General features: G+C 34.7%; 1 protein-coding gene across 2 annotated transcripts in view; it reads left to right on the top strand.

Moving 5' to 3' along the window:
- The window catches only part of CSMD3 (CUB and Sushi multiple domains 3), a 720,137-nt gene that overhangs the window by 83,046 nt on the left and 620,700 nt on the right, over positions 1-16,391 (top strand). For both annotated transcript variants that reach the window (XM_037381737.1, XM_037381738.1), the window contains exon 2: positions 1,098-1,320. In XM_037381737.1, the coding sequence (XP_037237634.1) occupies positions 1,098-1,320 (223 nt within the window). The remainder of the gene's footprint in view (positions 1-1,097; positions 1,321-16,391) is intronic.

Consider the following 16,391-nt stretch of genomic DNA (forward strand, 5'->3'; position numbering starts at 1 on the left):
CAACTAAGCTGGGAAGGGGCAAGAAGCTGGGAGAGAACTCAGCTGGAACAGCTGATCCCAACTGACCAAAAGGATATTCCATACCATGTGACATCATGCTCAGTGATAAAAGCTGAGGGAAAGGAGGAGGAAGAGTTGGGGGGAATTCAGGACTATGGTGTTTGTCTTCTCATATAACTGTTAGATGTGAAGCCCTGCTTTGTTGGAAGCGGCTAAACACCTGCCTGCCAAAGTAGCTAATGAATTCATTATTCTGCTTTGCTTATGTGCACAGCTTTTGCTCTACCTATTAAGCTGTTTTTATCTTAACCCACAAATTTTCTCACTTTTAACCTTTCGAATTCTCTCCCCCATCCTAAATGGGGAGAGTGAGCAAGCAGCTGTGTGGGGTTTAGCTGAGTATTGGGGTTAAACAACCACCCACTTAGAGTCAGTCAAAACATGCAAGCTGTTCATCTTAATATTTTGTTTAGATATGGAAAAGCTTGCTAAATTCTTTCTGGTTGCAAATGTACCATGCAGTTGTTTATATGCAATAATATAATGATGCAACAGATGGCTATTTCATATTGAGTTTTTAAGTACACATCTTTCATAAACCAGAATTACTGATTGGAAAATGCTTTTTTCATAATAAATAGCTTTTTCAGCCTCTTCCTTTCCCAAAATCTTGGGAGGAGTAGCAGAAGGTTAATAGATATAATCTGTATCAGACCTGGATCAAAAGAAGACTAATTTACTTTGCTCTGGCTGCTTCTCTCCCTTTTTTAAAAAAAGGGAATTGATGCAAATACTTTGCCTCATATGTGACCAAATTTAGTCATAGAAGTTGCTATATATATTTATCTGCAATGATGCTACCATATGTCTTTACATAAACAGCATGGAAAACACATTTGTTAGGTGGGCAGGGTTGTTTTGCATGAAGTGGCCAGGATTTGTATTAAAATATGGCCTTTACTTTTCTAAATGAAGCACTTTGATTTTTTAATGAATTTTGATAATTTTTTAGAAATTATGAATTGCAATTATGTATTTTGTCAAAGGTTGATATAAAAATGGATTGCTAACTTTTGTTTCTTTCGGTTTTTTTTTAGGATTTATTTATACCTGTGGTGGAACTTTAAAAGGACTTAATGGTACTATAGAAAGCCCTGGCTTCCCATATGGATATCCAAATGGTGCAAACTGTACATGGGTTATAATAGCAGAAGAAAGAAACAGAATACAGATCGTCTTTCAGTCTTTTGCTCTAGAAGAAGAATATGATTATTTGTCATTATATGATGGGCATCCTCATCCTGCAAACTTTAGGACAAGGTAAAGAATAAACATTATTAAAATGTAATTTGCATTTGTATCTTACAAATATCTGAGAAAATATTTTTAAAGCTTATATTTTTAAATTATGGATTCTTTCTTATTTAGACTTTAAGGTGCACTTTAATCATAAATGTCTTGAAATCTATATGTTGTACTTGAAATCTAGTCAAAGTAAGTGCTAACATTAATCTAACCCTCATAAAATTTGTCTCAACACAATTAATTAAGAAGCATATGAGCATGGATAAATGAATGTAAAGTGAATATGAGATTGTGGTGATCTAATAGCAGTGGAACTTTTGTAATCTTTGCAATAGGAGGTTTTTGAGGGAGATCACCAAAAGATAACATTTAAGATAAATAGGTATTTTTTCTGCAACTGTACATGAGCATCCTCTAGCACAAATGGATTACAAGAATGAAAAAAAAGTTTGAAAAATCAAGAGTGGAATGAGTCACGGAACATTTTTTTATCAGTGCCTTCTTCAGAGTCATGGCCCAGTTGTCCTGTTCATGAATGTTCTGTCTTCAGGTGTACATAATAATTCTGCAATAGCAACAGGGACATTATCCATACATTTGTTAGTTATCTCTGTTATTGTCTGTTTTGTGTTCTGTAAGTCAAGTTGTCATCTACCTAGACTTCTGTAACGCCTTTGCCAGGATCCCATGCCACATCCTTGTCTGCTAAATAGGAGAGAGATGGATCTGATGGGCGGACTGTTCAGTGGATAAGGCATTGGCTGATTGGCCACATCCAAAGAGTTACAGCCAACAGCTTGATGTCCGAATGGAGATCAGTAAGAAGTGCTGTTCCTTAGGAGTCCCTATGGAGACCAATACTACATAATATATTTGTTAATGATGTGAACAGTGGGATTGAGTGCACCCTCAGCAAGTTTGAGGATGACACCAAGTTGAGTGGTGCAGTTGATTCGCTTGAGGGAAGGGATGTCATCCAGAAGGACATTCATAGGCTTGGGAGTGGGTCTGTGAGAACCTCATGAAGTTCAATGAGGTCAAATGCAATATCCTGCACCTGGGTTGGGGCAAGTCAGGTCAATCCTCAGTATCAATACAGAGTGGGGGATAAAGAGATTGAGAGCAGTCTTGCAGAGAAGCAGTCAGGGATACCGGTGGATGAAAAATTGAACATGAATCAGCAAGGTATACTTGCAGCCCAGAAAGCCAGCCATATCCTGGGCTGTATCAAAAGAAATGTAACCAGCAGGTTAATGGACATGATTCTGCCCTTCTACTCCATGCTGGTGAGAACCCACCTGGAGTACTGCGTCCAGCTGTGGAGTCCTCAGCAAGGGAAAGACATGGACCTGTTAGAGTGGGTGCAAAGGAAGGCCATGAAGATGGTCAGAGGGCTGGAGCACCTTTCCTATGAAGACAGGCTGAGAGAGTAGGGGTTGTTCAGGCTGGGAAAGAGGCAGCTCCAGGGAAACCTTACAGTGGCCTTAAAGGAGGCTTATAAGAAAGGTGGAGACTTTTTACCAAGGCCTGTAAAGACAAAGAAAGGGGCAATGGTTTTAAACTGAAAGAATGTAAAACATATAGTTTTCCTCCTTTCTGCCCTCTGCTCGAAATATAAAATTTAGATGGAGATTTGATCACATTTAAGAGACCAAAAAAGATCTCACTGTCAGTCAGGATTTCTATTGGTGAATCCACTCTAAATCATAATTTCAAAGAGTGTGTGAACAACATTCTGCACAAATGCAAAAGGATAAAACAATTATCACTATTAGGAACTTACTGTCCTTACTGAGCTACAGTTTTAATAAGCATCAGAGAAGACAGGTGAAGGAAGCTAGGAGGATAGAAAGAAGAGGAAAACATATCTTCCAGAAGCAGAATTTTTTCTTTGTATGTGTTTGAACTACTGAGAAGGTTTATATATATTTGTATGCATATGTATATTCACATCTACATATATCTATGGATGCATAGATATATAGCTTCCTCTATATGTGTGTGTGTGTGTGTGTGCGCGCGCACGCAGGATTCTTTTTATATTGAACTAAGCCTTCAAATCTGGAGCTTTGAGATACATATTTGTAAAATGTCAGTATCTTGAGAAGAAAATCAAGGAAGCCTGGCATGCTCAAAAGTTTTGGTATTGTGTATTATTTAGGATGCCACTAGATTCTGGTGAAGAATAGCATAAGTTCTATAGAAGAGAACAGATTAAGGCAGCACTTAAAAAGGAAAAGACAATTAAGCCTCTGTATAGGTCCTGAAATAGAGCACTTTTGCAAGACTTACAAGATCTTGTCAGTGCGTGGGTGCAGCAGAAAAATAGTACACATTTGTGTGAGTGGAGAACTGGGTTTCAAATTAAGAAAGTGTGATAGTGAAATTATGCAAGCTTTACTAAATCTTTCATGGTGATGCGTATTTTCTCAGATTGCTGTAGCAAGTAGTAAGATGATGTTTCCTAGAATTTTCTTTTTGCTTAACAAGTAAAGTTTTACTGAGGCACATTTGCTTGTGGAAACTTTCTTTCCAGCATGACAGTAGATTTTATCATATTCCTCAGTGACATTAATGAAAGTGTAATCAATTTATGCTAGTCACCCTCCCTTTAATTTTGTAAGACAAAAATGTTTTTAGGAGACTATACAGGTATATTTGTAAAATACAGAACTGGACAGCTAAAATAATTGTCTCAGCCAAGGCCACTATTTCTTTCTGCTTCAATATTCTGATTGAAATAAGTTTCTGTATGACTAAATAAGATTTTGCAGTTGGACTGTTTCTGAAGTTCATGACCTCTGACTTCATCCTCATTCAGTTTTGTACTTTGTTTAATTGTTCTCAGAATTGAATCTTGTTGAGATTTGTAGTCATTGACTGTCTTCAGTGAATGCTTAACAGCCTCAACTGTTTAGATGGCACTTAAATGGCAGCTAAACAATAACAAATGGTAGAGAAGCATGTCGGATATGGCCATTATAGAAAGTGTAGAGTCAATATTATACTTCAATCTTTGTGTTACTGTATATGCTTGTTTTAGTATATTTAATATGCTAGATCTTTGCCTCAAAGTATAAATAGAGAAAACTTAGAATAGTTTAAAGCTGTGAATGAAATGCAAAAAAAAAAAAAATTTCATAAATCATATTGTAATCACATACCAAAAAACCTGTTTGCAGAAAGAAAGTATAACTTCCTGTAATTGAACCAAGCTTTCAGCAAAATTTCATACTTGGGAGTCTTTCTGGGTCATGTCATAGACACTGTCTATTTTTAGGGTTTCCTTGTCACCCTCCCTGTGCAGCTTTGTGATTTTTGTGTACACTTTCTTCCACATTTATACACCTAGGCTCCCCCTAAATATATATATATATTTATCAGGGTTTGGTTTTATGTGATTACTTTTAAATTGCAACCTTCTATACACCTTATTTTGGAAAGTAGCTAATATTTCTGCACTGCTGTTCTGAGTGAGTGTTGCATTTCCAGATAGAACTTCTGTTCTGTTTTTTCAAAACGTCTGCCTTTCACATAATTTTGGTGTGTTACTAGATTAAACATTTCAGCCAAGCTTTTTGAAGATGCATATCAATAAAGTGTTTTCAATTTTCTGAGGGCCCATCTTGAGAAACAAGAGTTTTGTTTGCACCTTTAAATTAAGTTAATGGAAGGTATGATTTGAACTGATAAAACACCACATAAATCAGCAGCTTTGCAAAAATCAATTGGAGTCATGTGATGATACCTCTTGCATGTTATGAAAGTAATTTTTAGTATAACTTCTAAATAATTCACTATAGTAGGTACTGCCATATATTAGGGGGTAATTAGAGCAGGGCTACATTATGAGGGGCACAAGCCAGGAGCCGAGGGTGACCATGCTCAGGCTGTGCTTTCACTGGCAGGGCACAATCCTGCAGGGGCTGAACATGGCCAGTGGAGCTGGGGACTGGTAACAGGGTCCATGGGCAGCACCTTCCACAACCAGCAATGGACCAGGTCTAGGGTCCCTCCAGGGAGTCCAGCCATGAGGAAAAAGGAACAGGGCCAGCTAAGCTCCACAGAGAGTAGGGCCAAGAAGCTCATGGAGGAGGCAGGGACAGGGACAAAACTATAGCAGGGTCCGGGTGCCTCCAGGGGGGCTGACAGGGAGCCTCAGCACCCACGGCCAGTGGTGGGTGGGAGTCCCAGCTGAGGCTGGTCAGGACCAGAAGGTCTGTTGTTTTCCTCAGGGTCCTGACACGGCATAGGGAAATCTGGGAGAAAATGTGCCTTTCAAGCAAGATTTAGATATCATACAAAACAAAGTATGGGAATAACTGTATGAATTGTTCATTGGGTACTCCTCATGTCACTCCCTGAATAGTCATATGGAAACCACAGTTAATTTTAAACTGCGTTATTATTGGCAGCAATATGGTACATATGTAAATGGATGAGAGAATGGCAACCTCAGTTCTGACATTGCCTTGCAAATTTTTTACTTTGTAACTTGGATAATTCTTTATTTTCTTCTTTTTTTAAAAAGAAATTTCTGAGCATAATGCATAATATACTATCAGTAAGTACCAAAGAGTATGCTTGTCTTTTTTTTAAGAAGGTGCTTAGAATTTAACACTACTTTTAAAAGTTTTCATACTCAATAGCTTTCTAAAGTTTTTTCCTCTCTATTTACCCCAACTTGCAGTGTGATGTTAGAAATAGCTTTAAATAATCGAACAATAATATGTGATTATATACCCCACCTCTGTTCACAGTTACAAGAGAATTTATTTTCCAAAATTACCAGTGCCTAACCAGTTAATTGATTTGATGTTTAAATACTCATCAAAAAATTAAAATTGTATTGAAATCAATGGAACAAATTAAAATTCTGTTTTAAACAGAAAAAAAATTGCATACCTCCTGCAATTGTACTAGGATAAATGGAACAGTTCAATCCAGTATATTTCTGTCTCATTGTGTTGACTAAAAGAATCTTCCATGTGTTTATGTTCAGAAAGCAGTTTTATAGTAGACAAAATTCTATATTTTCTCAAGTTAAATATAAAATTATTTAGAAAATGACAAGTCTATAAGAACGTTCAGGTAAAACATATCAGAAAACATTACTGTGTGGTCTTCAGAACAGACATGGCGTGGGAGTTTGGAAAGCTCCACTGTTAGCAAAAAGGTATGATCATTTTGTGACAGCTTTTCATTTGTTTGCATCAGTGAAAAGAAAACATGAATTTGTTTATCTAAAAATCATGAGAAGTGGAGGTGTTACAAACAGGCACAAACTGGAATTTTTGAACACTTAATTAATATATATTTTCCTTGTTTTGAGAGTCTGCAAGACCAGCATTATATCTTCAGAGATATTTTAAAATGTCAACATTGTCACTGTGTCAAGAGATGTAATTGGATGAATTAAAAACTTTTCTCTACCAACTCATGGTTAATTTCCTTTTAGGAAATTTGAATGGAAGGAAGCTTTAATATTATCAGCATTTAAAGGGTGATCTAATACTCATCTTTTCTCATCTCTTGTTTTTAAGCAAGATGAATCATCCTTTCATCTACATTCCCTGTTGAGGCAAACAAGAATCAAATACACAGGTTATCGAACAGTGCTTCTGAGCTGCATAGGAGAAATTCATTGAAGTCACTGAAGACATTTACTGCCTTTTCTCTATTGATGAATTTCTTTGTCCTAAACCATCTGACTGCTGAGCAGGTCTACATTTACTCCACAACTACTTGAAGAAAAAAAAATGTTCTGAAGATTAATAAGTAGATCTTTAAAATTTCAGGATGCTCCTAGTGTTAAATGTAATTGGGTATGCTCTTTTCACCCTAGTACTTGCAAAGGCTTGAATTTGGTACTAAACAAACTGACTCATACTTTGATAATGGTATTGCAAACTACTCAAAAAAGAAATTGTTATCATATAACAGAGGAATAAGCTCAAAAATAAACTTAAATAAAATTAAAATACTTTAATTTTTTAATTCCATTACATATGGAATAACAGATATTGTTCCACTGAGAATGGTTGGTACTGACTATAAAATTTAACTTCTTTGGTCCAACTAGTTAAGAGAAGAGAAAAAAACTGGGAGTAGAAATATGTAAAATTATAACAAATCCTTAATATTAATTCATATTAGATGTTTTTAGGGTTGCAGGCAGGTGAGTTGGCTGCTTACTTGGCTCTGGGCTGAGGTTATGTTAACTGAAAAGGGCATGGAAAATTATTGGATATGCCAAAACAAGAAGGCTGTTCTGACTGTGCCATAGGAGTTGGACCTGTTTCAATGGTCTACAGGACCACGGTAGAAGCAGGATAAGTGCATCTCCGGCTTATTACATGTCACCTAATGCCCCCTTGGCAGCTAGAGTAATCTTTTTCTTCTGACTCAGACTCGTTCCTTCTTCTGGTCCTTAGTACTTCAACCTTAATCCCTTGTGAAGGTTTATGGATATGTTATATCTCTTACTACCTCCCAACCAGACTTGTTACCTTACTTTTTGGAGGGAATCTATTATGCTGTTATTTGTTAGCAAGTGCTCCAATTTTTCTCACATCAACTCTAATCAAAACCAGAAGACAAAAAAAAAGCCCCACATTTTTGCCTAGCTTTTGCCTCCTCCTTCCTCTACTTCTGCTATGTCAGGGTTTCCATTTACAGAATTTCCTGACTTTAAGACTTGTTTTACTTCTTCCTTTCCAAGTTCCTTTTCTTTAGATGATCTACAGTACTACAAGATTTAGTACAGGGTTCCCAGAGCTAGTGCCGATGTCTTGTCTGAGCAAAATGCCACTATGGTGTGTTGATTCTCTTTCCTGAATCCAAGCTTTGATGGCTGTAGCTCCATTTTCATGCATGTGTATCTTTTAGTTCTTTGTAAGTTCTTTCTTATATGAACAATGCCTTGTTTATTTAAACCATATAAAGACTCTGCGTATTGTTATTGTTTGGCTTATATTAGGTGTCATTTCAACTCCTGTTGTTATTCTCCAAATTAGTACTGTACCTTTCATCTACTATCATGGCAGTTGCTCAAGTTAGCAGACTCAGTGCTAATAAGATAAAGAAAAAAATGGCAATTATGTGAGATAGTACACTGAATCTGACAGAGGCAAAATCTTTTTGACTGGTTATTAAGCCTTCAAGACATGTCAGAGCAGAATATTTGTAGACATTCAGGTCTTCATTCCCAGCTAACCTTGCAACTGAAAATGTACAAAGCTTCCTTTTTCACTTTCTTGTTCAAGTCTTTTTGGATATTGATGTAGACCATGAGTTGTTGATAGGGGATAATGGACCATTTACTGATCCTCAAAAAAATTCCATTATCATCAGAGGCAACTGTAGCTCTCAGTGTTTTCCGCTTAGACTGTTTATTATTCCCTACATAGCTGTACTTTTCTTCTCTCATCACTGTTCACTTTCTGTCCAAATTGGCAACCAGAGCAGAAACTGTGAGCTGATTAGGATCAAATTAAGGATTCAGCACTTTGGAAACACCTTCAAACCTCTGATCACAGAGTCATTGATTTTTCTTTCAGCTGATTCACAGTTCTCTGGCTTTCTCCACTATCTGCATGGAAAAAGAAGGAAGGAAGGAATTTCACTTGAGAATTTAGGGACCAGTGAACAAAACCAAATAGGATGACACTCTGCTTACAAAGAAAGAGAAAATAAAACGGTATAAGTACTAGTCAAAGACCAATTAAGAGATAAGGAAATTGAAGAAAAAAGAACAAAGACCAATGCAGATTGAAGGAGGCAACAATGGCAATTAAAAAAAAAAGAAGGCACAGTGAACCAGCAATCAAAATGGAAAATGATGAGACAAATTACAACACTGAATTAATGTAAACAAGAACATTTTCACTGCATTAACAAATTAAATATGACAAAGGTGAAACAGAAGATACGTAGAATGTTGAAAATGGGCTGAACATTGGTAGAGATACAGCAATAAATACAGCAAAGCTTGTAGGTAAGAGAAACAAAGATAATAGAAAAAATGTAGCAGAATTTAATGCTAAATAGATATTCAGCTTTGAGAGATGGGTTCTGAGCAGGCAAGACATTTAGATGGAGATTTATTTTTTTTGAATCTGAAAATGTTGCTTTATGAAGAAAATACATTGAATTGATGAAATGCTTGGCATTGTGGTTATAAATACAAAGCTGAAGGAACAGTAGTTCACATCACTTGTGCTATACTCTTGAGAGTATTTTAATATGGTATAAATTTTTAGATACCCATTGAGAATGAAAGGTAGAAAATTAAAACTGATAAAAGAAAGTGTTTGTCCAGACAAGGTGTGGCTGGTCATGCTCACATTATTGATAAGAAGCCAAAATTTAGTGGGTTAAGAAAAAATGGTTAGACATTCATTTAGCTATCAAGGTAGTCTAAAGTTAAATGATAAGGATTTAAAACCAAAACCAACCTATTAAACAAAATGTTTTGGTAATTATTTGAAGGTAGAGGTAACTTTCTGTTAACTGACCTTCGGAAGAGACTTTCAATTCTTAGCTTTCCATGGGATATCTTTCTCTGAAGTAACTGGGATGGCCAGTTTAGCTTCTTTGAAGTAGCTGATGGATATTGGACTAGTTTGTTTACTTCTCATGCAATGCAAGGAAACCCTCTTTTACACCCTCTGAGAATTATTACCTTCTTTGGAAAAGCTTGTAGCTAGCATTAGACAGAGAAAGTGTACATATACCAGTTTTATAGGGAGATGTGTGTGGTCACCACTGAGAACCAGCTCTTCTAAATATTAGTTATTAATTTTTCTTTGTGTTGCTAAATTGCTTTATGGGATTTGAAACAGTCTAGGAAGGAAAGTTGATTTTTATTGTGCAGACCACTAATATATGATATACATATATGACATTATACCACAGCATGCCAGCACAGACTGTCTGTGGCCATTAGTCTCCCACCAGCTATAAAAGGAGGAAGAATGATTGTTCACAATAATAATCTTGTCCCAGAAAATTGTAGTCTATGGGAAAGACTCATTCTATTGCAGGGATGTCTAACTGTTAAGAGTTGCTTACATGACAGAAAAGTAACTCTTAAATTGGTTGTTAAATTCACCTTATATTGTTGTAGTTGAAAATATTGATAAACATACCTCATAAAGTTCATAATTTAATCAGAATGTATCTAGAACAACCATATACTATTACTAAACTAAACTCTGAATGATTAGTTCCTACATGATTAGACTATTTCTATTGTTTCTGAAGAAAGGAATGATCATTCTATTTCAACTGGTACGTCTGCAGAAAGCCAAAAGAAACAAAAAGTGTTTCTGCAAATATGTGTATGTGTGTGTGTGTCTGTGTGTATTTACATGTACACTTACTAGAATGAAGTAATCTATAGGCATGAGGCTCAACTGAACTGGAGAACTTTTCTTTCTATCTCTCTAATATTTGCCTTAAATTGTGAATGCGATAGATTATTACTGAAAAGTGACTCCTATAGATTACATTACATTGCACAGTTTGAACTGAATATTTTGTCATCCAAATTATTTATGGAAATATAAAATATGTTATATTTTATTGTACCTAAGTACAAGTTAATGTCAACAATATACTAGAAATCCTTGAATCTGCTGACATGGAAGAGCGGGTTTTTCCTACCAAAAAATCCCCAAACCAAAGCAACAGAAAAAAACCCAAATACCCCAAAGATTATTTATAAGTGCTAGTAGCATCAAAGAAATTATCTACAAGTCTATTATTAGCTCTTCAGTAATCAGTGCAGGTTTTCAGGACCTTAGTGTAGTGATACAGATAGTTGTACAAAAATATCTTTTTCATTAGGATTTACAAATTCAGTCATTACATTTTTATGCAATTTTCTTACATGGTCTTGACCAGATTACATGGCTCCAACATGCTTACATTTTTGCATTGTAAAACATATATACTACATATCTACTTCTCAAAGTTTACAGGAAAGAGCCTGATAACATCTATACAAAGGACTGAAGTAATTTTGGTTGTTAAATATTGCTCCCTTATAATATGAGCTCGGGACAGAAAGAAATGTATATTTTATGCAGCTTTAAACAATAGTAGAATTTCCTCTAAAATAAAAATAATTTGCTTTTCTTGATCACAAGTTTAAAGTTACTTTCAGTGACTTCTGTCACTTCTTGTCTTTTACAAGGTGATTAAAGTTGATGAGAACACCTCTCAAGCGTAACAAGCATCTATGTACAAAGAATGGAGCTTGTATTTTGGGGTATATTTGGGTATACTGGGTGCTGGAAAAAGTGAAACAAAAAGGGCCTAGTTTGACGATCTAACTAATAAACACTAACTATACAAATTAGGAATGTTGTGAAGAAATAGCATATATAATATATAAATACATAAAATCTTTGGTATATGTATTTTATTACATAAATGTCTAAAAAAATTGAGAAACTTTACTAAGCAACAAGACATGACAGGAATGAGAAGAGATAAGTGCTATAAAGGGTATAGCAGACCCATGCAGTCAGAAATGGAACTCTACATACACAGAAGTGGCAAAGTCCTGAGGGAAAGCAGCTGTACATTTAGGCTATTCCTGAACTGCAAATGTTCATATACTGTAGTATTTCAGATGTCATTTAGAAAGTAGCTGTTGATAAATTGCAAAAAATATTTATACTGTTTAAAGGAAAAAGAAAATATTAAAAGAAATAATTTTCAAATCATAACCACTGTCACAAATTTTCTCCCATGGCAAATCTGAAATTAAGTCAAAGTATAGGTTTTTTGAAGTTTGAAACGAAGTCAGTCCTTAGTTTACTGTCTTCATAAGAGGTATGTGGTATTGTACTTGATAATCCAACTCTATAAATATAACTTGAATGAAGAAGTCACGGTGATGTGCTGATAAAGGTAATTACCTCTCATGGCCATTTGATTATTAATAATTGCAAAAATATTCTTGGCCTAGTCCCAGTGTCATTTTAAAAATGTTATGGCAGATCATATAAAAATGGATCATGGCTGTAATAATTTCTCAATTATTTTTATTTCCTCTATGATTTCAAGTGATCATAGGAAGTGAACATATATGTAGGTATAGAATTGAAAAAAATATTTAAAGTATAAAATCATCACAAAATCTTCTATGACAAGCAAAAACATAGAAAAATCAAGTAAACCGCTGGCCAAAATACAGAACTCAGAAGTATGAAAAATAATATTAGTTCACTACGTAAACAAATTAAAGTAATTTTTTCCCCCAGATGAAATACTATAAAAAATAGTATGAAGTGGTACTGTGTTTCCACATATAAATACTATGTACATATCTCAGTTTTGGGGTGTATATTATAAATTCTGTAATTATGATTCTGGATATGGCAAAATACTAAAATGAAGATCTTTCTCCCTTTTTTTTTTTTTTAAGTTAAAATGGAAAACAATGGATTTGATTAGGCTTTCCCATGAAAAATAATCTCTGAATGTATTTGTACCTTTGTCTTTTTACAATATTGCTTTCACTACCAAACTATTTTCTATAATTTTTCTTATTCCATTCCATTCCACATGCCTTAGTAAAATTATTTTATCCATCTCTGTCCTGCCTTTCTAACCCAACTCTGATTGATTATCCTCTCCTAATTTCTCTTTTTTGACTTTACCTTTTCATATTTGTAACTTCTATGTGTGAAATCATTGCTTTTGAAGATTACTTTTTTTAAGATCTCACAGTGGCCTTAACTAAAATTACATAAAGCCCTGAACCAAAAAAATCTAGACAAGTTTCTATTTGTATCATAGTATTTGCACCTGTAATAAGCAATATTCAGATAGGCTTTCAGCTTTGGGTACACTGAACCCTGGAATTACATTTGACATGATTGTTCAGTTTTATGTGGAGCATTTAAAAACCTGTTCTCTGACCCTGTGTTTTGGGGTGAAGTAGGTTTAATCTTTCTGTGACTAAGGTGTTCTCAGTGGTTGTCTAAGGAAATTAAATCTGTTTTCTCAGAGTATTGGACTTTCTTTTCTGGTTGTCCAGAACTACACTAGGTTATCGATCAACATACGGTAATACCAGGTTTCATTATTATGCTAATGTGATCCAGATTTATATGGCAGTGGTTCTTAACACTGATTTATGTGGTGTAGCTGTAAGAATTTTTCTAACTGATACTAAGCCATGAAGAAATCATTTCAAAAGCAGAGGGGTTACTGTTTTTTTCAAAATAATGATAATCCTCAACACACAATTTTATTTAGTTTGCTGTTTGTGTGTTGTTATTCTATCTTTTTAATAAAAAACCTGTTAAAACAAAGTGCTTTTTTCCAGATTTATATTTAGAAAAGTGGTTAAGTTATTCCTGGTATTGAATGCAAAGGTAAAATTTCAAGAAAGATACAGAGCAGGACCAACCTTCAGTGTTCTAACACCCCCTATTCACTGTGTACCCTGTTAAATAGATTGTGTCCCAGAAATAATTTTGTGTCTCAGTGGTTTGAAAAGGTTATGTTTAGCATTTTTATAAAACGTACATCCAAACAATGCGGGGACAATGAAAATGTTTGAAAGTTCCTGCATAGGTTTTTTATTTGACTGTCTTTATCAATTAAAGTAGTAAAAAAATAACCACTGTAACTACTTATGTTTGTATGAAATGTGGGTTGATCACTCATCCTCTTTTTGTAATTTATTCTGTTTGTAGTAATTATTATTTCCCTTAAGTCTTGTTTGCTCCACTATCTGATTCTGTTTATTGAGAACTGTTTTTTTAATGTCAAAATTACTCATATATGGAATTAAGATCACAAAGTCTAACCTATTCCTTGATGACTGCAAAATAGATCAGATAGGTGGACTCATATTTATATTATTCTATTATGTTTATTTAAACCTGCCCCCATTTATAAAAATGTACATTCTAGATGCAGACCTAGCAGACCTGTAACTATTTACAGATGTGCATTTTATATATGCATAGCTATTATCCAATCCTAAATACAGAGATGAACAGTAGCTGCATTTTATTACATGTTTTCAACAAAAGTAACAGAATCTTTGACAGTTCCTTTCCTGAAATGATTGTGGCAGTCTTCACATGAAAATAGTTTTCTCTGTTTGCTAAAACAGTGTATTCTCAGCATGTAATCAAAAAGACCTTGTCATATTGGACTTTTCTTAGTAATGTTTACTCAAAGTGCTACTTTGTAAGGAAAAGCAATATCATATTTTGAAATCACTGTCTCTAACAGTGGAATAGTACAGATATATAGCAGTGTGTTCTTAAAACTTTAAATGTAATTATTTGGTCTCTGCTGCAATAACAGTTCTAGTTCAGACTTAAATGTTAGAAAAACACCTTTTTTTTTTAGCAATAGTATAACATTGTATGCTTTCATGCATAGCAGAATGACATGCTAAAAACTACATTGTCAAGTAAAAGAGAAGAATATTTTAGTGCATTTATTGTTGTCATGGGTAATCTGCATTTTGTCCCTATGCTGATGACTTTTGGAATGCTTATCTATGTTTATTATAACTATTAGGAAGAAAATGCCACTAAAACTGAAGAGCTCTGTACTTTTACATGCTAACTAGTTTGCTTCAGATAGGTGCTCTTTTTCAGTGGCCTTTGTGTGAAAACCAACTAAAAGCTTGGTTTGCAATTGCTGAACAAATGTAGATCCTTTTGATTTTATTAGAGATGTTCAGAGCTGGTTTGTAGAGGATGCAAAGGTGTGACTCAAAGCCCATGGAAATTGGTGGGAAGATGCTGACTGGTTACAATGGAGTTTATATTAAATCCACTGTCCAATGGGCACTAAGAATCTCTGTTGTAGGGGTTATAAATCTGTATAAAAAGTGGCGATGGGAATGATACACTTATCTTTAAATTAATTTTACACATTAATTTTGGAAGGATTTCTCCTTTGTTAGATCAGTTAAGGGAAGATTTCCAGAAAGTGGAAGTTAGAATAAGGTACCTGACACCCTTCTGGTATGTTAAACTAGATTTAAAAAGTTTCACTGTCTTTCATGTAACCAAAAATTCCTTTCATAATTGCTATTTTTTTCTTTTCATTTCACAGGAAATGTTTGATAAGAGCAGTCAGTTAATTTGAAAAATTATACTTGATTCTTTTTTAAACAAATCTGAAATGTAATTATACTGTGGTGAGTCTTTTTCTTCCTAGGGAGTCTTCTTTTTGTTTTGTGAGGATGGAAATGGAAAAAACCCCACATACATTGATTATAGGGGAAGGAGAAAAATTCAAAAGGAAAATCTACATTTTCTAAGTCCAAATTTTAATTTAGATTTTTCTCCCTTGGAAGAGGGACCTTACTTTTTATTTTGCACTGAAATATGATTTTCTTTAAAATGCTTTTTGCTTTCTGCCTAGAAATTTTGTTATGGCATTTCAGATATAATGATCAATATAGAATGAAATACTTACCTGCTATGAGAAAATGATATGTTTATATACCTTATGCTTATGTAGTATATACATTGTGCTTATGTTATAGATATATTAATTTACAACCCTTTACTTTTCTGATTTTATAAAGATCTCAATAGGGTCTTATTTATGGTTTGATGGGATAGTGTTTCGAGTGTCACAGCTTTTTGCCCAGATCTGTCTCAGAGTTTTAGATCTGTAAATGAAAACTCTTTTCCATTATATCCTGGCTTTCTTCACCTTCACTTTGTTTTTTATTTGGCTGTCTGTGTTGTCCTATGTTTTTCCATTTTTTTTCCTGTGTTCTGGATCCCTTTTCCCATGCAGCTATAAAGTTTTCCTTCACCTCTACTTGCCCTCCACACAAGGCATTTCAGAATGGATATAGGAAATTGAGAATTTAATTTCTCATTGCAGTGGCCAAAAATAAAATCTTTATACATACTTTTCTCCACTGCAGTGGATACAGGCTCTGTTGTGAAGCACCATATGCTCCAGACCTCTCTGTAGAAAGATAGCCATACCCAGCGCTGGAGGAGAAACGCCTTCCTCTAGCATCCTCTGGACTTCCCTCTCTTGCCCTCTGCCACATACTCTGCCTATATTTTCTCCTTTAA

This window comes from Falco rusticolus, chromosome 3, assembly GCF_015220075.1.
Source record: "Falco rusticolus isolate bFalRus1 chromosome 3, bFalRus1.pri, whole genome shotgun sequence".
NCBI lineage: Eukaryota > Metazoa > Chordata > Aves > Falconiformes > Falconidae > Falco > Falco rusticolus.